This window comes from Pinus tabuliformis, chromosome 3_1 (assembly GCF_031772625.1).
Source record: "Pinus tabuliformis cultivar Carrire ecotype Pingquan chromosome 3_1, CPIR1, whole genome shotgun sequence".
In the NCBI taxonomy this organism is placed as follows: domain Eukaryota; kingdom Viridiplantae; phylum Streptophyta; class Pinopsida; order Pinales; family Pinaceae; genus Pinus; species Pinus tabuliformis.
In genome coordinates, this window is record NC_142301.1 from 688,700,095 (window position 1) to 688,725,881 (window position 25,787).

At 37.4% G+C, this 25,787-nt stretch overlaps 1 protein-coding gene across 8 annotated transcripts; it reads right to left on the reverse strand.

Annotated features, from left to right (window-relative positions):
* LOC149188998 (uncharacterized) lies at window positions 1–25,569 on the reverse strand. 8 transcript variants are annotated; one of them, XM_089411738.1, is made up of 5 exons: window positions 25,183–25,550; window positions 24,869–25,052; window positions 17,754–18,175; window positions 1,159–1,211; window positions 1–510 (listed from the first exon to the last, which is right to left on the reverse strand). In XM_089411738.1, exons 3-5 carry the CDS (start codon window positions 17,771–17,773, stop codon window positions 236–238), a joined length of 348 nt encoding a protein of 115 aa, XP_089267864.1. In that variant the 5' UTR covers window positions 17,774–18,175; window positions 24,869–25,052; window positions 25,183–25,550; the 3' UTR covers window positions 1–235. The 8 variants fall into 8 exon arrangements, 7 of the variants coding, with proteins under 7 accessions (XP_089267864.1, XP_089267863.1, XP_089267867.1 ...); XM_089411737.1 differs by having other exon boundaries at window positions 25,174–25,550; XM_089411741.1 differs by lacking the exon at window positions 17,754–18,175 and adding an exon at window positions 1,620–1,686 and having other exon boundaries at window positions 24,869–25,548.
* Window positions 25,570–25,787: the final 218 nt, after the last annotated feature.

Here is a 25,787-nt window from a genome sequence, read left to right on the forward strand (position 1 = left end):
TTATCAAAAAATATAATAAAGGTATCTCATCATCACAAGCCATGTACAATGAAACCAGATAAATAAATCAGTGATTCCCTTTGCCCCTTTTACAAGCAAAGGTAATGGTCCTAGAAATGGCTGTTCCTCTCAAGAAAGAAGGCCATTGGGCTAACATTGGACTTTGACATCATCTAGAAGAAGAAGAAGAAGTTAGACTCCAACATCCTCTATTGGTGTTACTGCAAATTCCAATTCACTCTATTGGAGTCCATGAAGATGGTGGTGCTGGCACACTCACAGTGTCAATAGTCACCTTCTGTAAAGGTGTCTTCTCTAAAATATCCTCTTCCTCTCTCTCCATTACGACCTCCTCCTGTGCCTCCCCACTCCACAATAAAATGGTGATGGCAAATGAAAATGCTCTCCTTGTCCTTGGCTCAAGCCTCAAGGAAAAAAAGTCTCTACCTCCTTTGCTCTCCAAACCAAAGCAGTCATCAAATCGGTCAAACCCAAAAGCTGTGAACCAAGCTGTAACCAACAAAAAAATACCAGTCAAGCAAAATATAAAATATTCAAATTTCAAAAATTTAATTTAAAAGGTTAATTTCAGGAAAAAAAAAACACTATTTTGGTTATATGCACTCTTACTTTCTATATACATTAGAAATTTCGCATATTTGGGTATAATGGTTTGGATTCATATAATTATATGAATCCAAACCATTATACCCAAATATGCGAAATTTCTAATGTATATAGAAAGTAAGAGTGCATATAACCAAAATAGCACAGAGTGCAATCCATCTCTTGACCAAAAATACCTCGAGAGTCCAAAAAATATCATGTTACAACAATAAATGCGTATCATCCAAGTCATTGCCTATATTGGGATCTTTGTCATCAATATCACCCTATAAGCATTAAAATAAGAAAGAAAAAGCTTAAAATAATTTTGCTTGAGTGAATGGCACATTTTTACTAGGGTCATGACAAAGGAATTCAACAATTAGTGCCACCAACACCAAGGTATATAGAGAACTTAATGCTTTTAATTAAATGTCAATTCCATACCTTCGTACATGATAGAATCCAATGGAAACGTTGCAATCCTAACAATGCCAAAATCCTAAAAATTGTTCAAGTCAAATAAATTTTGAATAGCATCTAAAATTATACCTTCTCCATATGGAATCCAATGAGGATGGAACCACTCTCGAGTCTCAAACATCCTGAAACAATTAATAGTAATGTTAAAAATGTTAAAACTTATATAAAGAGATGAAAATGAAAAATAAGGAGAATGTTGACTTTTACTTAAGTAATGGGATAAAAGATAAAGGAGAATATCAACTTTTACTTCTCAATATTACCATTAATTTTAGGGTTTCCTGGTTCCGATCCGGTTCTGATAACACGGCTCCAAACCCTTTGCTCTCTTTGCAAAATTTAGAATTTCAATATTTGCCATGGTTTTTCTTTAAATAATTCAGAATTTACAAATTTTGAGGTTTATTCAGTAAGCAAAAATCTGGTAACCGTTGGGTTAAACATGTAATTGAAATTTTAGGAAAGCCTAGAGGAGATATTCAGAGTGTCTAAAGGTAGCAAGTAAAAGTGATGAAAACAAATAGGCAGACCCTTTCTGTTACAAGAATCTCAGAAAATCAGGCGATACGACTCAACTGGACCAGCCATCAATAAAATCTGCAAAGTAAATCCAAAGGTTAAACTCATTGTTGCTACTATTTGTCCTGAAAAAAATCATCATTGCTACGATTTGTCCTGAAAAACTAACAAAGATCAGAAAATGTTCCAATAAAATTTGAATCATATAGTAAAAACCAGTTATCATATTAAGTTTATTCCCTAATGGCATCACGAGTGTTATTTATTTTATTGACATGGCATAGCTGCATTCAGCCGACCAGTAACAGCATTTCAGAAACAGCAGAACTGATTCAACAAAGGAAAATGCTGAGATGTCCACTAAATGCAACATTGAATGTCTAGAATAAGGACTCATTTGATTTTCCTACGTGTCCCTGTCACACAACTGGTCATGGGTGATGGGTCAGTAAATGAACTGTTGCAACCCATAAAGCAATACCTCAAAGTTAACTGAGTATTCATAGGATTCTGAACAAAACTAAGCCAATCATGTGAGTTAATCACTTTGAAATATGGAAGAACAGGATGTCTGGAAGCCTAGTCACCCGATAATTCAAAGTAAACAACTACTGCCTACCAGGTACTGCCAGCCAGTAAACTCTATTGTGTTGGGACTTTTAAGCATCCATAATGCCAGTCAGGTCGCTACATGAAAGCATACCAACAAAGATCTCTGAATCATCTAACTAATCTAAGTACTTAACGAAAAGATGCCATGAACAATTAATGCTAACTTGACAACCAGAGGGTGTCCTAGGCATGCTGGCCTCTGAAATTAACTATGCATGTGCAATAAACATATTTGGGTCTGACCATAAACACTAACACATGTCATGACAATTACTAGAAGAAAATAGGCATTGAATACTAGATTTAAATTAACTTTCCTTTAATAGAACAATGATTGTTTCCACGCCATAGGCAGAGATCCACGCAACTTCAGATTCCGAATCAGTGAAACCTTGGGTTTCCTCTCAATATCATCTCACACCCCCCAATGGATCAACCAACCTTCTCAAGACCCTTGAGGAGCTATCATTCCATGCCCCAAGAAAACCACCATCAGTCCAACAAATGAATCAGAGAATCCCAGAGTCGGGCTCCCCCATTCAAAGCACCACACTGCAGTTTCAGTAGAGCAACTAATCTCCATCCAGAGTTTCCTCCCCATGGACTTGGACATTAGGAGAGTTGGGCTTCTTCACTCTTGTATTCCCCCAGTATCATGCTGCCAAGACCCCTCAAAGCCTCCTCTTGAGGACATCATCTGCCAAAGCATCAACCCCTTCACAATCACCAATGACTTCAATGAGAAGCCTGCCTCTTAGTCCCCTCACTCAACCTCAACAACTAACTCGGACATGCCTTGAGATCCTCTGTTTTGCACAGCACCTAGTTTCAACCAATGTGGAAAAAGTCAAAGTCGGGATTAAATCGGCAAGGGTCCAAAAGTTGAAAAACTTGTTAAAGTCTAGAGTTTTTTGAAAAATTCGGCAAAATTAAAAAAACACAAAAATATTCATTTTATTTTTATTTTTTTCAACATCTAGAGTATCCACAACATCAAATAAATGCACTTCCACATAAACATGTAAAGAAAACTAATATATAATATGTATATGAAGTCTAGTGCTACATCACATATCAAAATAATGAATCAACTCTTGAATCTTGAGTCTTGTCTGAGTCTCAACTCTCAAGAGTCAAAATATCAACAAAAATATAATAAATGTATATCATGAGTCATCTACATGTCATAAAGTAATCAGTCACTAAGATCCTCTTCCCCTTTTACAAGAATAGGGAATGGCTTTGCCTTTTCCTCTAGAGTAAGAAGGCCCAGCCCCTAAAAATACAAATGGAGTCAGTCGTCCTCTAGAAGCCAATAAAAGAGGTGGCCTCTGTCCTATGTTGTTGTTGCCCATCCTAGATGGTGTCACCTCCTCCTCATCATCCTCATCCAACTCTGCCTCCTGACCCTGATGTTGCTCCCCCTCCTCTACCTCTAGCTCTTTGTCCCCTACAATTGCTACCTCCTCTGGATCCACATCTAATCAATCCGGGATTGAGTCCATGGTTGGCCTCTCAATCTCGACCCTCCATGCAGTAGTGGTATCAATATTGTCCAATGAGATGGCTTCCACATCAAGAGGTTTCTGAAGTTGTCTCACCCACAATTGAAGATTGTAGTAGACGTAGACCATGTAATTGAGGCATTGGGACTCCAATTTGTATTAGGGTCATAGATTGTAAATTAGTACTTAGAAAATTTAAATATTAAAAATAATCAAATGAATTCAAAAAATTTAATTTGAAATTTTTTTACTTGTTGCGCTTTTTCCTGTGTTTTTTGTCCAATACACTCTAGTTGCGCTCACACCCAGAGGAACTACATGTTTGGTTGAGCGAATAACAAGCTTTTGGAGATGGGAGCCACCATAGCTTGTCCACCAAGTATCTACAAGTTAAAAGAAAAATGAGAAACATAAAAAAAACATTGAAATTCTAAACTTGAAAATTTGAAACAAACTAAAGCTGAACTGGCATTTTGGTCGTCTTATTCTTAATAGCCATGGTAAAACCGAATGTGCCACCCCCCATCCTATATACCTCCATTTCTTTAGAAATATCTTCACGTTCTTGCTCAAATGACACCATCCTCTGGACACAAGTGAAAAATCCATCCATCACCTCGGCATCAAATCTGAAACCACAGGCATAAGAAAATGCGGGGTTGAGGTAGATAACTACAACATGAATGGGGCGATGGAGGGTATTGTTCCATCGCTCATCAATCACTCTCCATATGACCTGTTGTTTCTCTAACCCCTCGTCTCCCTTATCTTCATAATAAGCACGAATGACTTCTTTGGCCCTATCCATGGCCTCATACAAGCAGCCCATTGTGGGCTTGTCTCCATCAGCCAACCGAAGAACCCTTACCAAAGGTTCTGAAACAGCACCCACCTCCTCTACTCCTGCCCAAGAGATCTGATCATATGAAAGTTTGAAACTAGTCTGCATATGCCCTCTCCCTCTGGTTTGCGGCTACTAGATAAAGCACGCCAATCCGGTGAAAGAAACATGCTCTTCACATCCCATATAGAATTCAACAAAGATTGAAGAGATATGAAAGTAGTGGCAAATTGTGTAACAACAGGACGCACCAACTCTTTGTTTTTGGTGAATTTTCTCATCAAGCTAAGCACAAATGCATGATTATATATAAATTTTGTTATGCTCTTGGATGATTCAACAATATCCCTCATAATAGGAATCTTACCTATATCCTCCAACATCAAGTCAATGCAATGAGCAACACGAGGTGTCCAAACCAAGTTAGGATACCTCCCCATAAGAAACTTGCCAGCTGCAATATAATTTGTAGCGTTGTTCGTTATGACTTGGACAACATTACTTGGGCCTACTTCTTGAATGAAGAGGTCCAACAACTCACATAATAAACATGCATCTTTAATGTGTGCAGATGCATTAACAGATTTCATAAACATTGTCCCCTTGGGACAACTAACCAAGATATTAAGAAGGGTCCTACCCTTCTGGTTAGTCCAACCATCTGACATGATTATGCATCCAGTGTGTTCCCATGACGCCCTAAACTCCTCCAATCTAGAAGTGAAATCAGTCTTTTCATCTTGAAGAAGAGGCCCTCTCAATTCTGCAAAGGTGGGGGCTTTGTACCCTGGGCCAACGAAAACAACAACATCAAACATAGGTTGGTAGAATGGGTTTGTCTTTGCAATGTAAAAAGGAACATCACTCCATAGAAGACACTTACTGACCAACCGTCAGCTTCTGCCATGTCCTTTTTTTAAGTACTGATTTGATGCCAGGTTGTGCACAAGGTGTGGTTCTAGGAACAAAAAAAGATGAGGAAGATGAGGGGTTGGGACATATGGGTGTGGAAGGTGATGCTGAAGAAACACTGCCACTCTCATTTTCCCCCGCTCTTGAGGCCCCTACAAGTTGGATTTTTAGTGTTGCCTTGGTGTCTTTTCCCTTCTCTTTATCCATCAACGATTGAATGGCCCATCGGATGATTTATGGAGATGTATTTGGGCAAAGGTCAACATTTTGCACCAGAATTTGCCCCAAATGGAATTTTAATCTGTTGATACATCCTGACATAAGTTTGCCACACAACTTGCAAGTCAAATACATTCTATTGATCCCCCCATATTCGGGTATAGTATCAGGTTCACCATATTCCCACATAGCGTCCAAAAGCCTTGGCATTTTGTTTTAAACTTTGAACTTGAATTTAAACCTGGGCACAAAAAAAATTGAAACAAATTAAAAATTTCCCATCACATAAGAAGCAAACACAAATGCAATTGTTGATTTTAGATTTTAAATGCCTCTTCTCAATCACTTGAAAACACTCAGATTCAGTAAACAAGGGTTTGAATTTTTGTCATTTTATTCTTGAAAGTTGAAGTTTTGCTTCAATCTAGATTCTAAACAATGTTTCCCTTTCAAAATTCTAGGCAAAATAAGATATAAACAAACTAATAGAATTATATAAAGATTTAAGAAGCCATTTGTGTAAAAAAGACTAAGAGAGAAATTAAAATACATACCTAGCAGCAACAATTCGACACTTTGAATCTCTCACATTGAGCAATGGACAAATATCCAAATCCCCACCACAAAACTAGCAAATCTCCTTCTCTAGGGCAATGGCAACAACTACTCTCTCCATAGGGACGAATGGGAGCAAAAACAACAAAGAAATATGTTTTTTGAACCTTTTCAGCCTCTTATCCGTGACTTGGGAGAGACGACCGACTTTTTCGGTCGACTCCTGATAAAATCGGGATTATTTCGATTTAATCGATAGGGAAAAATTTTGCAAAAAATCGGCCGATTAAATCGTTTTGCCGAAAAAATCATGTTTTTGGGATTTAATCCTGACTTTTTGCCGACTTTTTCCACACTGGTTTCAACTGTCAACTTTTAGCACTTCCCTTGTACCTTCTCTTATAGTCACTTTTAGATAATTGGCTAGATATGCTTATACTTATTGGTTTTTGATGGCATGGATATAGGCATTGCTATAGCATTCCCATTTTTGTACTTACCCTATATGCACTCTTTAGTCCCAACAACCTACTTTTGTGGTCACTCTGTTGAACATTCATAAAATTATCTTATCATTACTTCCCTGTTCTACTCATAAGTTTGTTGAGATCATAAGATAGTGGATCTATGGTGAAATCTTTAATAAACCCCCATCTAGCCAAAAAGAAAATACAACAAAAAAACAACACTTAAATGACATACACAATAGAGATTGTTGTAATATCCAAACCCATGAACAAGAGAAGAACTCTAGAGAAAGATTGACCTTAGCTTCTTAGCAAATAACAATTTGAGTGAATGCCTTCCAAATGAGACTAATGAATCTAAATACCTCCATTGGGATTTGGGGCACTAGCCCAAGAGGGTAACAAGGCCAGCGTATTCAAATATAGACAAATACAGTAAGGTGGGTTAATTACCCATAAGTATACTCAATAAAGATACCAATACATCAAATAGAGAGTTGGCAGATGGCCTCAAGTGAAGATTAGCCAATCTCAACACCCCCCTTTAAGTCGAACAACGGGGCACAAAGAAAGCATTACATCTATACATCATCACAACAGGTCATCACAAAACCCTTACTTAATATTGATATGGGGATCATCAAAGGCCATACCCTTCACAGAGAAAACCTTCACATTCTTCATTATGATTGAACATGCTACAAAGAGTATTTCAAAAAGAAAACTAGTATTTGTCGAGAAGAGGAGCTCAATATGGGGTCAACTCTATTCATTGTGTGAAAGGACCTGCAGGAAAATTAGCAGCATCAATGAAACTAGCAACAACCCACTTAAGTAAAGACAAAAATAGCTACAAATCAAAATAAGTGTCATCACTAGAAGGAGAAGCATCACTAGGCTACACAGCGAGAGTGATAGTGGACTCATCTGAAGATGTATGACTACAAGATAACCAAGAGAGAGGAGGAACCAAATGCAGAAGGGGTCTTAGCGAAGTATCCCATAACATGGATAAAGTACTTGGAGGTGTATATATAAGTTCACCAACATCAAATAGAGATGTGGAAAAGTGCACTACAACTCACTAGAAATCATCAAGCAACAACCCAACAAGAGGAGAAAAGACATGATTAATAGCTACATGCTAAGAACCATCACTAAAATAATCATTAGAAATAAGTGATAGAAGAGATCCTTCTGGACCATGAGAAAACATTTTCAATAATAACATCATGATGTTTTAGTCATCTAGTGAGAGGTGAGGTCATAGAGTTGATACCCTTGAAAAGTTTGACTATAGCCAATTAAAGTCATGCAAGGAGTATAATGAACAAGTGATATATCTCACCTTTGATGAGGCAAGTGGACCTATGCCCCTAATCCAAAGATGCAGAAGCGTGAAATGATGTTGCCAAAATCGCGATTTAATCGTGATTTTTTCCAAAAAATCACGATCTGACACGAAAAAATTATGAGGTCGCGAACAACGAGTTTTAAAAAGGTTTTACTAGGTTTTTCTAGTTTCATTTTGCAATCAAAGGGCAAGGGTTAAGGAGGAGGAGAACAAATCAACAAGGACAAGAGAGGAGAAAACCGAGGAAATTTAGGGTCCCAAGCAAAGAAATTTTGAATTTGGACCAAGTTTCTTCAGCAAGGCGTGGATTTCAGATATGGGCATCAAATTTGGCCCTATTTTTTTGTTTTCTCCTTGTTTTTCCTTGGGTTTCAATCACCCATATATTTTCCATGATTTTTGCTTGGGTGTGAGTGTGTTTTTTTTTGCCATTATTGTTGCATTTATTGGAGAAGGTTTCTTTTGTCAAAAATTCAAAATGTTGATCGTTAATTTTATTTGTTTGAATTCTTCTTGTGCCCTAGTTTTTTTCCATGATTTTTGTGTGGGTTTGAGTATGTTTTCCTTGCCATTATTGTTGCATTAAGTGGATGGGTTTTTTTGTCAAAAATTCAAAATATTGGTTGTTAATTTGATTTGCTTAACTTTAAATTCTTCTTGTGCCTTAGGTTCAATCTTACATTAAGAGTTCAACAAACATGCCAAGAACATTGGACCCTCTGTGGGATTATGGTGAACCCAATGGGAACATTGGACCCTCCGTGGGAATATGGTGAACCCAATGGGAACATTGGACCCTCCGTGGGAATATGGTGAACCCAATGGGGGGTTTGATAGATCAAATTTGACTTGCAAGTTATGTGGACACCATATGACAGGGGGAGTATACCGATTGAAATTCCACCTTGCACAAATTTCGAGATATGAAGTAGGACTTTGCACAAACACAACTCCAGAAATCATCCGTAAAGCCCTCAAATCATTAGAAAATACAGAGACAGTCACACTAAACAATGAAGGTAAGAAGAATCAAATGGCAGGGGGTGGAGTCGTGGGAGGTGACCATGACAGTGGTTCTTCTTCAGCATCAGTTTCTACAGTCAACCCCATAGTTGCCTCATCATTTTTTGTTCCTAGAACCACACCTGGTGCACAACCATGTATCAGGTCAACTCTTAAAAAAAAGAAGAGGGACGTTGACAAGTTGGTGGGTAGGTGTTTTCTATGGAGCAACATTCCCTTCAGCATTGCCAAGAACAATCCATTTTACCAACCCATGGTTGATGTTATTAATATTGTTGGCCCAGGGTACAAAGCCCCTTCCTATGATGACTTGAGAGGGCATATTCTTCAAAATGAAAAGGTCAATTGCACTGCAAGATTGGAGGAGTTCAGGGCATCATGGGCATAGACGGGATGCACTATGATGTCAAATGGTCAGACTGATAAAAAGGGCAGAACCCTTATTAACTTCTTGGTTAATTGTACCAAGGGGACAATGTTTATGAAATCTAATGATGCATCTGCACACATCAAAGATGCACAATTATTATGTGATTTGTTGGACATGTTCATTCAGGAGGCGGGTCCACAACATGTTGTCCAGGTGATAATGGACAATGCTGCAAATTATGTTGTTGCTAGCAGGATGCTTATGGAGAGGCATCCTAACGTAGTTTGGACACCTTGCGTTGCACACTACATTGACTTGATGTTGGAGGACATATGAAATATTCCTTTTGTCAAAGATATTGTTGAATCATCAAAAAGCTTTACAAAATTTATATATAATCATGCATATGTATTTCATTTGATGAGATTATTCACCAATAACAAGGAGTTGGTGCGCCCTGCTATTACATGGTTTTCCACTAGCTTCATATCTCTTCAATCTCTCTTGAATTCTATGTGGGATGTGAAGAGAATGTTTCTCTCAGAGGAGTGGCGTGCTTTGTCTTTTAGCCGCAAACCAAAGGGAGAGGCCATGTGCAGGCTAGTTTCATACCAGAAAAGCTTCTAGGTGGGAGTGCATGAAGTGTGTAGCATCACTGAACCTTTGGTAAAGGTTCTTCAATTAGTTGATGGAGACAAGTCCGCAATGGGCTACTTGTATGAGGCCATGGATAGGGCCAAAGAATCCATTCACAACTATTACGATGATAAGGGGGTGTTGAAAATAGTAGCGAAAAAGGTCCTTTGACTTGTGCCTTAGTCAAAGAGACCAAAAAGTAGTTTTCCTTAGCATGCACTAGTTCCTAAAAGTTAGGATGAGTTCCTAAGATTTAGGACGAATTCCTAAAAAATTGGGGCAAGTTCCTATAAGTTAGGACAGTTCATGAAACAATTTGACTTATGCGTGGATATAGAAGGCTCAGTTTGTTGTCTTCTAGCGCAAGATATTTTTGGGAAAAGACAAACGAGTGAGTCTCAACTTCTAATTTGATGAAAGACGTGTTGCATGAGTTAGTTAACTCATCAATCACTAGTTTGAGTTCCAAAAATAGAACTTTCCAGAAATAGCTAATTCAAAGTACTTATAAGGAGATCGGAAGGCACAATTGTATTCATTGTTTTGTGAGCATGAGTTGGTGAGACAAAGTAATAGAGAGCACAATTTTGTGTGTGTGAACTTGTGAGAGAAAGTGTGTGCAAGAGGAGCTTGTGCACAGATTGGTAGAGGTTATTTTTCCCTAAGGAATTGCGCTAGCAATTAGGAGGTATTTCCTAGTTAAATAGGAACAGCCTATGCCCATAGATTGAGGGAAGCAGATCAAGAGTCTTGCAGGTGTTTCAAGCTTAGGACAAGCAAAGAAAACCACAAAGTTGTATTGTAAGAGATATGTTGCTCATTTTTTATTAATAAAATTCTCAATCAAGCAGAGGGTTTTCCGAGTTGGGTTCCCTTGAAAAATATTGTGTTTTTCTATTGTGTGATTGTGATTTAATTTAGTTCTATTCCACTGCAAAATTAGTAGAGAAATTGTGTCTTGTGAATAGAAACTAGTTTTCGGAATTACTAATTAAGCAGCTGCAGAATTTCGTGGAATTTCTACATGGTATCAGAGCAAGGAACAAAATAAAAGACCAACACAAGGTGATTCATACATCCAAGAGAAAACATCAAAAGGAGAATCCTCTGAAATATTCGCAGCCTCAAGAAGCCTAGCAAAGTGGAGAAGAAGACCAATTTTGGTTCATTTTTTTCTTATGATTGTTTAGGCCGAGTTTGGGAGGAACAAGCAGCATGGAAGAGGGGCATTCTGGGCAGAGTTTGGTGCTAGTTTTCGGGTGCTATTTCTATGCACAACAGGCCAAATATCTTTGTGTCATTACAGAGAGGTCGAGCCCTAGTTTAGGGTTGGCCTGTGGTCACAAAAGTGTTGGAACAACAGTTCAAAAGTGGCCAAGTAACAGAGCAAAAAAGGAGTTGTGGGAAAGAAAGGGGCAGATGTTTTAGGTGTTTTGGACCAAGTTTGGAGGGCTGAGATGGACAGTCAGTAAGCTCTAACCAGAGGGTCGAAACTACAGATATAAGTGCACAGGACGAGACGTAGAGAAGCAGAAGAAGTCTACTAGCTAAGGTATGTAGAATGATGTTCTCAAGTTGATGTTTTGCTAAGTGGATGAAGTCTAGGTTTGGGACAGTTTGGTTGGCATCTTAAGTACAGGTGGAGGGCTGCTAGAAGGTGTTATTTAGCCCTAAGTTCAGTCCTTGTGAAGTACTACAAGATTGATAGGAGAGGCAGAATTATTTGAGCCCTAAGTACAACTTCTTGTGAAGGATTACAGGTTGTCAGTGGGAGACTGTTGGAGAGCTCTCTAAGTAGGCAAAATGGCGTGTCAAGGACTGAGAGCTGATCACTGCTTAGAGGGAGCATCATTTTTCTTCTCTTGGAAAGGAAGAATTATGATAGTGTTGGAGGATAATGGTGTGGGAGAATTCATGAAGCAGGCTATCCCACCACCACAAGATGCCCAACAATTGGCCCAACATACTAAGAATGATGTCAAGGCAAAGAGGATTATTCTAGAAGGGGTCAAAGATCATATAGTGCCTCATATCCATGAGAAGAAGACAACTTATGAGATGTATCAAGCCATCTTAAAACTATATCAGAGTACCAATGATACTAGGAAGCTTGCTCTTAAGGACAAGATTAGGAGTATCTAGATGAGCAAGGATGAGCCCATTATCACATATCTTACTAGATTCACTCAAGTTCGAGATGAACTAGGTGGTGTGGGTGAAGTTGTATTTGATCATGACCTTGTGAGTCTTGCCTTACTTGGACTCCACAAGTCTTGGAAAGGGTTTCAGGATGCTATTAGTAGGAGGGACAATTTTCCCAATTGGGAAAGGTTTTGGACTGACTGCAGACAAGAAGAGATCCAAAGAGGAACCATAGAAGGGAGATTAGTCAAGATCGAGGATGGGGAGAATTTTGCTCTTGCAGGTAAATCCAAGGGCAAGAAGAGGCTGAGTCCAGTCAAAAGGACAAGAAGAAGGATCTAAGCAAGATCAAATGCTTCCATTGCCATGAGTTTGGACACTATGCCACTAAGTGTCCTAAGCGGAAGGAGTAGTCCAATAAAGATCATGTAGCTGCATTAACGGAGGTAGATGCATTTTTTGCCCAATTAGAGAAATATTTCTCATTGATTGTTTGCATGGAAAGCTCAGCAGATAGCAGTATATGGTATATTCATATTGATTCAGGATCATCCTTCTACATGACTGGGAACAAGAAGATTTTCAGCCACCTGAAGGAAAAGGAATGTGATGTCAAATTACGCTAGGAGATGATGGTCAGTATGCATCTAGAGGAGTTGGTACTGTCAGTTTTCAGAGGGAGTCAAGTAGTCCCCCCTTCATCTCAAAGATGTTCTCTTCTATGTTCTAGGATTGAGGCAAAATCTTGTTTCGGTAGCTACCTTTGAGGACGAGGGATATGATATCATCTTCAACAGAGGTAAGGCGTACCTCCAACACTTAGCTTCTGGATGTAATAAGCAGATAGGTGTGAGGGTGAAGAATCTCTACAAGTTGCACGCAATGTTATCAGAATTGGACCAGAACCGGTGGAACCGATCGGTCCGGTCGTTTTTGGCCCAAAACCAATCCAAACTGGAATAGGCCGGTTTGATACCGAACCAACTGGTTTTGTAACAGAATTAGCCAGTTTTGTAATGGAACTGGCCAATTTGGTACCAAACCAGCCTATTCCATCGAACCAGTCGGTTCGGGATAGGGTTTGTGTACTTTGTACCTTCCTAGGCTAGCGTAAAAAATTTGCCTCTTTTTTTCATTTGGTTGGCCCACTTCTAATTCTCCCCTAGGCCAACCTAATGTTCAGCGTTATGGTCCTTAGCCTAATATTCAAGCCTATCCTATTACTGCTATGCATTTCATTATAATGTTAAATCCTTACAGTAAAAATGGCACTCTCCTTAGTCTTTCATTTCCATCTTTTTACTTAAATTTTTAACATTACCATGAAATGGCTTAGGATGTTTGAGAGTGGTTCCAACCTCATTGGATTTCCTACGGAGAAAGTAGAATTTTAGATTTCACTCAAAAGCCAACAAACTTAACATTTTTCAAGATATCAGGATTGTGGGGATTACAACGTTTCCATTGGATTTTGTCATGTACGAGGGTAAGGAACTAGTAATTAATAAAAAGCACCAATCCCCCTATGTACTTTGATGTTAGCGGCATTGGTTGTCGAACTCCTCTATCATGACTCTACTAAAAATGTACCCATCACTCAAACAAAATATTGACTTGACATGCTATGCTTTTTCTATCTTATTTTAATGCTTAGAGGGTTATATTGATGATAAAGATCCCAATATAGGCAATGATTGCAGACTTGGATGCTTCTCATTCTTCAAATGAGAATAAGGAGGATGATCAAGATGATGATTCTGATGTTGACATTGACAATTAGTACTTGTAGGTTGTAGATGTAGACTGTAGTATCATACTATCATGTTATTTTGGACTATAAAGGCCTTTTAGAGCCTGCGTCTTGATGTTTTTTGGTATAGCGATGTTTTCCAATAAGTTTTATTTTGGTTATATGCACTATTACTTGCTATATAGATGAGAACTTTTGCATATTTGTGTATAAATGGTTTGGAATCATATGGATGCACATGAATATATACGTTTTTCTTTAAATTATAAATATTTTATGTGTTTTTGGTAAACCGGTTTTTTTTCCGATTTTTTACCGGTTCCCAATCCACAAGGTTTTATGGTTCAATCGTCGGTTTGGTTCTGATAACATTGGTTGCACATAGAGACAAGTACATCCTTGAGCAACAAGATAGGGAGTTTAGTAGAGATGTGGTGGCTGAGCAAGAGTAGGATAGAGCTCTCAAGATGGAGCCCCAGCCAGTGTTTTAGTTTGACTCTAAGCTAGTTGGAAGTTGGGTTGACCAGCAGGATGATGAGGAGCATAGCTCAGGGCGAGTGGAGGCAGACACTCAGTCAGAGACTTCCAGTATAGGGAGAGTTCAATTCAAGTGGGCTGAGAATTTGGTTAAGGGAGATCAAAAGAGAGTTGGATCTTCCAGTATCACTTCCAGCCAAAGGAAGTAACCACAGAGGTACATAGGGTAAATGGCACTAGTGATGAACTCGCAAAACACGATGGGAAAGAACAGGTCTTCAAATCAGGTTCTGCAGAGGAAAGCAAGGAAGTCTTCTAGTTCAAAGGGAGCACCTTCCTCGCTAAGAGGGAGCATTGAAAATAGTAGCAAGAAGGTCCTTCTTTGACTTGTGCCTTAGTCAAAGAGACCAAGAAGCGATTTTCCTTAGCATGCATGAGTTCCTAAAAGTTAAGACGAGTTCCTAAAAATTAGGGCAAGTTCCTATAAGTTAGGACAGTTCATGAAGCAGCTTGACTTATGTGTGTATATAGAAGGCTCATTTTGTTGTCTTCTAGAGTAAGCTATTTTGGGGAAAAGACAAACGAGTGAGTCTCAACTTCTAATTTGAGGCAGGATGTGTTGCATGAGTTAGTTAACTCATCAATCACTAGTTTGAGTTCCAAAAATAGAACTTGCCAAAATTAGCTAATTTGAAGTGCTTATAAGGAGATCGAAAGGCACAATTGTATTCATTGTTTTGTGAGCACAAGTTGGTGAGACAAAGCAATAGAGAGCACAGGTTTTTGTGTGTGTAAGCTTGTGAGAGGAAGAGTGTGCAAGAGGAGCTTGTGCACAGATTGGTAGAGGATAATTTTCCCTCGAGAATAGTGTTGGGAATTACGATTGTCGTTAGACCAGAACCTGCAAGTTTTAGTCAACGATCGCATCACCAAAGATAATGATCCATGAGAGGTGGTTAATCCATGTCATGAAACACACCGGGAGCGTTGGTTTATCCAATGTCCAATAATCTCCCTCCAACATGAGCTAGGTGTGTATCAAACTCGTGAACTACGCTCTTATACCACTTGTTGGTAATCATGATTGTTGTTAGACCAAAACCCATAGGTTTTAGTCAAGGATCGCATCGCCATAGATAAGGATCCACGAGAGGTAGTTAGTCCATGTCACGAAACACACGGGGAGCATTGGTTTATCCAATGTCCAACAAATTGCACTAGCAATTAGGAGCAATTTCCTAGATAAATAGGAGCAGCCTATGTGCATAGATTGAGGAAAGCAGATCAGGGGTCTTGCAGGTGTTTCAAGCTTAGCACAAGTAGAGAAAACCAGATTGGTTTCCAGAGAAACAAAGTTGTATTATAAGAGATTTGTTGCTCATTTTCTATCAATAAAATTCTCAATCAAGCTGACGGTTTTCCAAGTTGGGTTCCCTAAAAAAATATTGTGTTTTGCTATTGTGTGATTGTGATTAATTTTGTTCTATTCCACTACAAAATTAGTAGAGAAAGTCTCTGTCTTGTGAATAGAAACTAATTTTCAGAATTATTCATTAAGAAAATGCAAAATTTCATGGAATTTCCATAGGGGATAAAGGGTTTGAGAAACAACAACTGATATGGAGAGTGATTGAAGAGCGATGGAACAATACACTCCATCATCACATTCATGCTGCAGGGATCTACCTGAACCCCACATTTTGTTACTCCAATGGTTTCATATTTGATGCTGAGGTCATGGAAGGATTCTTCACTTGTGTTCAGAAGATGGTGTCATCTCCAGCAGAACATGCAGAAATTTCTAAAGAAATGGAGATATACAAGATGGTAGGTGACACATTTATCTTTGACATGGCTATCCATGATTGGACAACCAAAATGCCATGCAAGATTTAGTTTGTTTAATTTTCAAATTTCATTGTCTCTTCATACTTTGGTCGAACTTTCAAATTTCATTTTTTTACTTATGTTTCTCTTATTTGTTGTAGATGCATGGTGGAGAAGCTATGGTGGAAAAGTACACAATCTCCAAAAGGTTGACATTCAAGTGCTCAGCCAAACATGTAGCTCCTCCTAATTCGAGCGCAACTGGAGTGTATTTGAAAGAATACACACCAAGAGGCGCAACAGGTTTAAGTTTTTCCAATTAATTTTTTGAATTCATTAAATAATAAAAAATATAATTTATTATTAATTTATAATTTATGACCCTCGTACAGGTTGGAGTCCCAGCGCCTTAATCGCATGGTCTACATCTACTACAATCTCCAATTATGAGTGAGGCAACTTCAGAGGATACTTGATGTGGAGGCCATCTCATTGGATGGGATTAACACCACTTCTACATGGAGGGTTGATGCTGAGAGCCCTATCATGGAATCGACCCCTAATTGGTTAGAGGAAGAAGTAGTGGAGGGGGTAGCAATTGCAGGGGGGAGGAGGAGGAGATGTCACCACCTACCATGGTCACCAGTAGAGGACGTGGTCTACCTCCTTTGGCTCCTAGTTCTTCAGCTTTTAGAGGACATCAAAGTCCAATGCCAACCCCAAGGGGCTTCTTCATCTAGAGGGAAAGCTATTACATTCTCTCGCAAGAGGGGCAAAGGAAATCATTAGTCACTTAGTGGTTCATTTCATTGTATATGACTCATGATATGAGACACATTACTACATTTTTTGTTGATATTTCAAGGCTAAGTCAGGACTCGGGATTCAGGGCATGATTCACAGTTATGTGTGATGTAACACTAGACATATTACACATCTTATATATTAGTTCCCTTTTCATATTTATGTGCCATTGCATTTATTTTAAATTTTTATGTTGTGGATGCTTTAGATGCTAACAAAAATGAAAAAAAAAAATGAAATTTTTTGTAATTTTTTAATTTTGGTCGATTTTTACATTTTTTTTTTCTGTTTTTGGACCCTCACCGATTTAATCCCGATCACAATTATCGCAACATTAGTGTGAAACAGAGGATGTTTGCCCATGCAATCACTCAAAAGGAATCATACAAGTGACCGTAGATGCACATGCACAATTGATGACATGTGTTGCACAAACAATGATTTCTCCCCAAAAGGGTCGATCTTCATATTCTAAGAATGAAGCATAGAACAAGACATTTCCATGATTGCACTATTCTTATGCTTAGCCACTTTATTTTTCTCAAGGGTTTATGGAACAAAATTCTGCCAAGAAATGCCATGAGAGCAGAGAAACTATTGAAGAGCATTACTAATGTTTTCACATCCCCCCATGGATTTGGGGACACTTACTTTTTATATGCATTGAACATCAATTGAATCTAACTTGGCTGATTAAGAGAAGTTGAAATCCCCTTGTGACATGCGAATTTGACTCTCACGGGCCAAATAGGATTGGCAAGGCCTGGCACCACATAAAGTGTGATCAACCGTAAGGATTCATCCTTCTTCAAACATACTATCATAATTGCCATCATCCTCAATCAAAAGAGGTTTCTCCAAATACATCCATAAACCTTTGCTACAAAGAAGACTTGTCATTTTGATCAACCCACATATGGTAGTCAACCCCTTTAAGACAGAAACAACCATTTTCCATCCATAACACCAGTCCTGCCTTTCAACCTGCAACAGATTGGCTGCAAGAAGAACAAAGGAAATAGTGTGCTGCCCCCAAAGAGAGCACAGATCTTCAAATTAGCCCCTTAAATCAGCTGAAAAATGCCAACCAACAGCAAAGGAAGCACAGTGTGAGTGGAACAGAGAGTAGAAAACTCTAAAATAACAGTTTACTGTGCAAAAGGGAGTCCTGAAACCCTAGTTTCAGATCTGAAATGGCCATATGGAAGAGGTGAAATCCCTAGTTTCAGACACGGAACAGCCCTGAAAATGTTGGATAAAAAAAGAAGAGTACACATTAGCCCTGCTACCAAGTTGAGATCATAAAATAGTGGATCTACCATGAAATCTTCAATAAACCCTAATCCAGCCAAGTGAAAAATAGAGCAGAAAAGCAACAGTATCTAATTGATGTGAGAGATTGTTGTGATACCCAAGCATATGAACAAGAGAAGTATTCTAGAGAAAGATTGCCCTTAGGATTTTTATCAATAACAACTTAAAAAATGCTTTACAAATCAGATGGCCGATGTCTTTATACACCTCCATTAAGGTTTAGAGCAATATTCCTGAAGGGTGACTAGGCTGACCTAGTCAAATATTGACAAACACAATAAGGGGGGGGTTAATTTCCCATATGTAGGAAATTAACATAAAAAGAGGGAGTCAGACAACACAAGGCCTCAAGTTAAGATTAGCCATAATCTCAACAAAGTTTTCAATTAATGTTTGTTCAACCTAGACTACTAAGACTAAAACTCAAAAATGTTTCATCACCATTGCAAACAACAACAAAAAAAGAGATGGGGATGAACCAAATCTTAAACCCATTTTCAATATTGGCCATTCAACCATACAACAATGGAAAATGAAAAAGGGAGGTCCATATCACTTCATATGGGTGTTAAATAGTCAACATAAAGCAAAGCAAGCAAGGCCAGCAAAATATAGCAACGTTGGGATTATTTTGTCAAAAAAACACTGTAATAGCAAATGAATGCATCCAAAAGAATGTGAAAAAGGAACATTTTAATCAATGACCCATCATTGAACCAGTGTTTAGATCAAAAGTGGTCCCAACATAACAGGCTCCTGCTGGTCTGAAGCTGCTTAAAAGGTGACAGCCCGGAATTATTAAAATTTCCATGCATACCTTTGTAACTCCATAAGGTTCTCTGTAGAATATCTGGGAAGGAAATGCATTGAGAAAGAAATAACAACCTTCAAACTACTTAACTATCCTTCCATGATGCAGGCAAGGGTAGAGATGCATCACATTAACAGAGATCTCTAGCCACATGTTCTTCAGCTGTAATCGCCATTGCCATACGGACTTGACTCAACTTTCAAGCAACTCCAAGACCAGCAAAATTCCATCTATGAGGGTGAGTTTAAAGTTATACAAAAGACAGATAAGGGGACCAGTAGAGACAAGTAAATACCAATTTTAGAGGCTACAGCACTTCAAATTAAGCCAAATTTTAAAGGGAAGTGGACATCCATAACATTCATAATTGGAAAAAGAACGAAAAAAATCCAAACATCCAATTCAGAATAATTAAGCCCCGAGGAACCATAACCCATTGACCTAAACCAAGTTGACAACCTATCCTGCCAAGTTACTTATATTAGGACAAGTTACGAGACATTTGATGATTGATGTCACTTCAACTAGAGACTAGATATTAAAATCTGATACTGCATTGCTAACCAATGCATGCCATATATTTCATTTCCAATAAATGCATGCCATGAACAGACGTCTGTCCCAAACACCATACTTGATGCTTCTTACAAAAGTTTTAATAAAAAAAATAATTGAAATACATCAATACTAACAAAAACGTCACTTACATGGTTTGTAGACAATAACTAACATTAAACTAGAGAACACATAATATCACATCTCCCTCTATATGAACCATTGGAGCAAAGATATCTATAAACAATTATCTAAAATTCAAGCATGAACGCTTGACAGCATACCTGAAAAGGAAAAAGTTCAACTACATCAGAATGGTCAACGCATTGAAATACATCGTGGCATGAAGCCCTTGTGCTCATCTAGAATTGAATCCATCCAAGACAGGTTATAGAAACAACCAAATAGTCATTGAGAACAAATGTAACGACTAATTACACATCCAGCACTCCCGCCCTAAAATAAAGGGTTCTAGAAAATAATAACAAGAGATCAGACAACGAGGAATGCTACCAATCTAGTTATCCAAATGAATTTTACACAGCATTCTACTACCCTGCACCCTGTCAAAAAATACCAATGATATTGACCTGGCTCCAAGAACACTTTGCGAAAGCAAGATCATAAATGTAAACCTGGCCCTCACCACTAAGCAATCATTGACCACTCTATATCTCAAAAATCTAGTGTAAAATAACAATATTCAACTCAGGAACAGTCAATTTGCATTCCATCTTAATTTCTAATACATTCAATCCGTACAACATATTTACAAATGAATAAAACATCCAGAGAGGTAACACAACAAAAAAACTTTGTTTTGTCTAACTTAGGTATCCAATAACAAGGAAACGCCTTCAATTATTATGAACCTGCTCAAAAACATAAGTTCTCACTGTGGTGGATCCCCTAATGACGAATCAATGTAAATGCTAACTGTTGATCAAGTATATAGGGTACAACTGAAGTTTTTCTAGACGTCACCAATGCCATCCCTATTTATGTTTCCAAATAATCAACATCCTCTGGCAGCAAAGTCCGTGATGGCTTTTTAAAATTTATATTAACCAGCCAGCTAGCATCAACCAAAAATAGTCCATTCAATTGCATCAAAAGATCAGGTATGTAGAGTACAACTAAAGCTTTTCTAGCACCCACTATCACCAATACCATTCCTATTTATGTTTCCAAATATTTCAACATCCTCTTGCAGCAAAGTCTGTGATGGCTTTTTAAAATTTATATTTAACCAGCCAGTTAGCATTAACCATAAATCCATTCAATTGCATCAAAAGATACTTTCTACAAGCTCCTATGAAATAAATGTGTAATTTCTTCCATGTTTAACATAAAGTTTGACACATGGTATCTAAAAAATAATAATAATAACAGAAAAATGTTTCAATATAGGTCGTAAATAAAAAATTCAATGTTCACAATAAGTAATATAATTTTAAATCAACTTCATATATATTTAGAGAGAGAAATTGAAAGTAAAAAAATTCTTGTTCCATTTAGCCACTTCCTTTCAATTTGACAAGTGACATTTAAACAATTATTAATAACCAAAAAGCATTTCAATGTGGACCTAAAAAAAATATCTCTATATATATAGAGTAAAAAAATTATTATTAGAAAGGGTTCTTTGTACAACCCAATGTAATGGAAATGTGTAATTCATCCCATTCTTAATTCATAGTCAACTTGTGGTATTTAAAAATTAAAACTGTTAATAACAAATACATTATTTCAATGTTAATTAAGTAATATATTTTGATACCAACTATCCACCTATCTCTCTATATAGAGCAAAGGAAAGTAAAAAAGCTTGTATAGTTAAAACAATTGAATGGTTTGTTGCTTACAATGAGGGATATGTGTAATTCTTTTCATGCTCAAAATAGAATTGACAATTGGCATATTAAAAACCAAAATAGATCTAAGTTGCACTGAAACGGTTACGAGAACAGATACAGATATGGGGTTTGAAACTGATATGGCAAATTTTCAAAAAATCCGGATATGATCTTTTAGACTCTAGATTCTATATTTAAAAATACATTATAATCATCTTCAACATAAACAAATCATCATCATCGATGATTATTATAACATTCAACATATCATCAAGTTTCTGTTTCAATTTCAATCATCAACATTATCACCAAAATTAATAATGCACACTACATAGTACAAATTACAAAATGAACTATGACTGTCAATCTACTATCATATGACATATTATGTTTATTCATTGTTCAAAAGTTTCAAACATCATCATAAATTACATTTACATATCATTAAATATGTCGTCATCCATGCAATTAAGATCCACATCAACATTTGAATCCTTCCAAGGGTGGGAGCATTGCTGCCATGTCCACATGAAGATGCAATTATTGGCACGCCCTCATCAAACAAAGTCACATGAGACATGGCATTCAATGTCATATCCAAGTCAAGCAACTTTGGTTCCACATTTCATAGTTTGGTGGGCCCAAATTTCTAGAAACGTATTCAAAACAATTAAAAAAATGGCCCGAAACGTTTCCAAACTAAAGATCTGTTGTTTCCAAAAAAGTGAAACACCCATGAAACGTATCTTTGACATTAATGTTGAATGGTACAAGTATCTATTTCCGAAATGCTGAACCGCATTGCTAGGGGTTGGGAGGGACATTATATCTTAGACATAGGTCCATCTTAAGTCTAGATCTATCATGTGCCAAGAGGGAACAAAATTTGAGGAAAGTTTCCACCTCTAGAAATTTAATCCCTCTTAATCCATGATAGATCCAAAGTTGGGAGGGATCTTGGTTAAAACATTTAAATGATGTGTGCTCACTATGAAGGAGATGTCTAATTTCCTCCATGCTCAAGTTTCAACATGGGGTTGGCACATGGCATATTAAGAACAAACACTGATCCATCCTAACTCTAAATCTATCATGCATCAAGAGGAAACAAAATTTGAGGAAAGTTTTGTAGCTCTAGAGATTCGATTTTCTTTGGATAAGGGAGATGTGTAATGCCTTTTGTGCTCAACATGGAGTTGACATGCGGCGTATTAAGAACTAGGGTAGACTATCTTAAATCCAAATCTATCTATCATGTGCCGAGAGGAATTAAAAATTGAGGAAAAGTTTGCACCTCTAGGGATTTGATCCCTCTCATTGCATGATAAATTTAGAGTTAAGATAAATCTACACTAATATGATATCACTTAAAATCCAAAGTACTAACAAAAATCTACAGTTTACAGAAGAAAAAAATACCCATTCACAATTTCCAACTTTAGCTATATATATGTATTACAAATGTTCCAAATACTATATCCAACGTGTTTAACCAGGCTATAAAAAAAAATTGAATGAGTGATTTAAGTGGATGAGATTACAGAAGTGGAGATCATATGAACTATGATATTATCTGCCTCGACAAAATGTTCTGGCTGGTAAGCAATTTTATGACTCTGACGGTATAAAATTTAAATAGCCTTCTCCCTATCATAATTAACAGGATCCAGTTCGATGAAATATAAAGGCCAGAATAGCATAAAATCCACGGTATAATGGATTTGCCAAAGATGCCAAGCTCAATACGATTATACTTAAATGTTTTAACAAACAAGCAGCTAGCAGCAATATTTCTGCTACAAGTTGTTTTAAACAATGGTTGTTTACAGAGTGCTTAACACGATTACACTTAATATTTTAACAAACAAGCAGCAAGCAACAAATTTTCTACTTCAAGTAGTTGTTTTAAACAATAGTCGTTTACAAAGTCATTGTATTTATTTTTCTAGTACGAAAAGTATGATATGTGCTTAACACGATTAAACTTAATGTTTTAACAAACAAGCAGCAAGCAACAATTTTTCTACTACAAGAAGTTGTTTTAAACAATGGTCTTTACAAAGTCATTGTATTTATTTTTCCAGTACGAAAAGTATGATATATTAGCAATGGAGGATATATTTCAATAAATTAATGTTGAATAGCCTAAATGAAGTGAAGTAGACTCTAGGATATTAGTCCCAAATTTCTTAAAATTACTTCAGCCACTTCACAAAATTCAAAATTCAAAATATTACGTAATATCTTTAAACGTTATCTTAGATTATAAGATTTTACAGAGCCGAAAACTGGCTTTTTCTAAATTTAAGAACCCATTATTTCCTGTCCTGATGACAATTAATAACAGATATTTGTCCACTGCGAAAGGCGCTTGCAGAGCGCACACATACTCTTTAGTTTATATATTTTAAATTGAAGCTTCTAAACTTGCCAAATTTGACCATCAAAGACATTATAAAACATAAAAACAAAAATAAAAAATAAAAACAGGTCTAGAGAGATGAACCTGTATGAACTGTATACAGTTTATATTTACTATTTTGATGAATAAAAAAATGGGGTCCAGAATAAAAGAGAGAGGGTGTTTGAAACACAGAATAAAAGGTTCATACATTCACAAGTGTAAATAAAGACAAGCAAAAGTACAGATTTAATTTTAATTTTGACATAGCCAAGCTCGGGGATCAAGTGTAATTTCGTGCTGAATAGGAAACCCCTCATCACCATATGGTCAAATATTCGCACTAGTGGCATTCAATTTTATTTTTTTCAAGTCAGCGCACTTAGCCGGTTGTGATTCTACTTGTACCGGTCCTGGTGACTTGGGGCACTCTCTAACTCGTCCTTCGAATATGATGAAGAAAACATTGCTTAAAAGGATAAAAGGGGCACAAAGAATACAGCAATTATCAAGTGGAGGATATATATGGCTTTGCGCAGAAGAACTTGAGTAAACTTTTGAAGCAAATTCCGACCGTTCATGTTAGTTATTAAATTAGAAAAGATATGCTAACCATGAACACATGTTACAATTAAAAATTGAAACATTGTTCAATAGACTCTTTCTTCATGATCATCAAATAATCAATCCAAGACCACTCCCTTTCTTTTTTTCAAATATCAAGAGAAACCGACAAATACTAACAGATTTGCAAGACTACCCCATCTTCTTTTTCTGTCAAATATCATCAGAAACTGACAAATACTAATAGATTTGTCAAACTACATACCTGATAGAATCGCATTAGCGTGTTGTGAACTTTTCAATGTGCGGACGTTTAATCGGAAATTATACCAACCATCGGCCAGGCCAAACAGTCAATCAAAGATTCCAACACAAACGCAAAACAATAACGCAGAGACACAGACCACCGGCCTAACTAAGCTCGGATGGCCGGGAAGGTCACCCCTTCCCTAAAACAAAAAGAATATCATTTAATTAAAATTGTAAGATGGCCTGCCTGCAAGCGCACCCTCAAAGGCAACACAATGTCAAATCCCAGCTAAGCTTTAATGCTGGTTGGAGTTTACATACATCAATCACCTTTCATTCGTAAACAGACACCTTTTCGAAAATAAAAATGCAAAAGTGACTCCAGTCGCCATTAGCTTAGAAGCAGGATACAAATTTTTCAATCAATAAAACCGCCGTGAATCGAACCCGAACAAGTGCAATCAAATCCGCTCAATGAATGCTGGTTTGAGAGGCCCTCACACTGCAATTTAAGGAGATTTTCCGAGCAGAGGAGCCTTCTCCCTTAAGGAACACTCTGCTTCCGTATGCTAAGGATGCTGCTGTGCAGCTAATGGGTGGCTTCCAAAAGAGAACGAGCACCTTGCTTATTCCAACCTATGGGCCCGTCACAAGTTCGCCTTATTGCCGACATTCGTTCCGTTTTAAAAGTATCGTTCCACTTTCTCGCCTCACAGGTTGATGGGTTGAGTTACACTGTTTTTTTTCTTTTCTTTTTTCTTTGAGCTATCGAATAATTTTTCGTTAAGTGGTTACACCGTTTTTTTGTGTTTTTAATTCTGTGAGTTATCGAATAATCTTTCGTTAAGTAGTTACACCGTTTTTTGGTTTTTTTTTGGAAGTCGTTAAATCCGCTGCAAGGTGGAAAAGGTCTTTCTCTATAGGATTCTGTGATA

Coding starts and splice junctions, on each gene's coding strand:
- LOC149188998 (XM_089411738.1), bottom strand. CDS start 17,773: ATGTTCAATGCATATAAAAA. Junction 1,212..17,753: donor ATGTTCAATGCATATAAAAA/GTAAGTGTCCCC, acceptor TAATTGTTTCAG/GATGTTTGAGACTCGAGAGT. Junction 511..1,158: donor TTGGATTCCATATGGAGAAG/GTATAATTTTAG, acceptor TGTTGGTTACAG/CTTGGTTCACAGCTTTTGGG.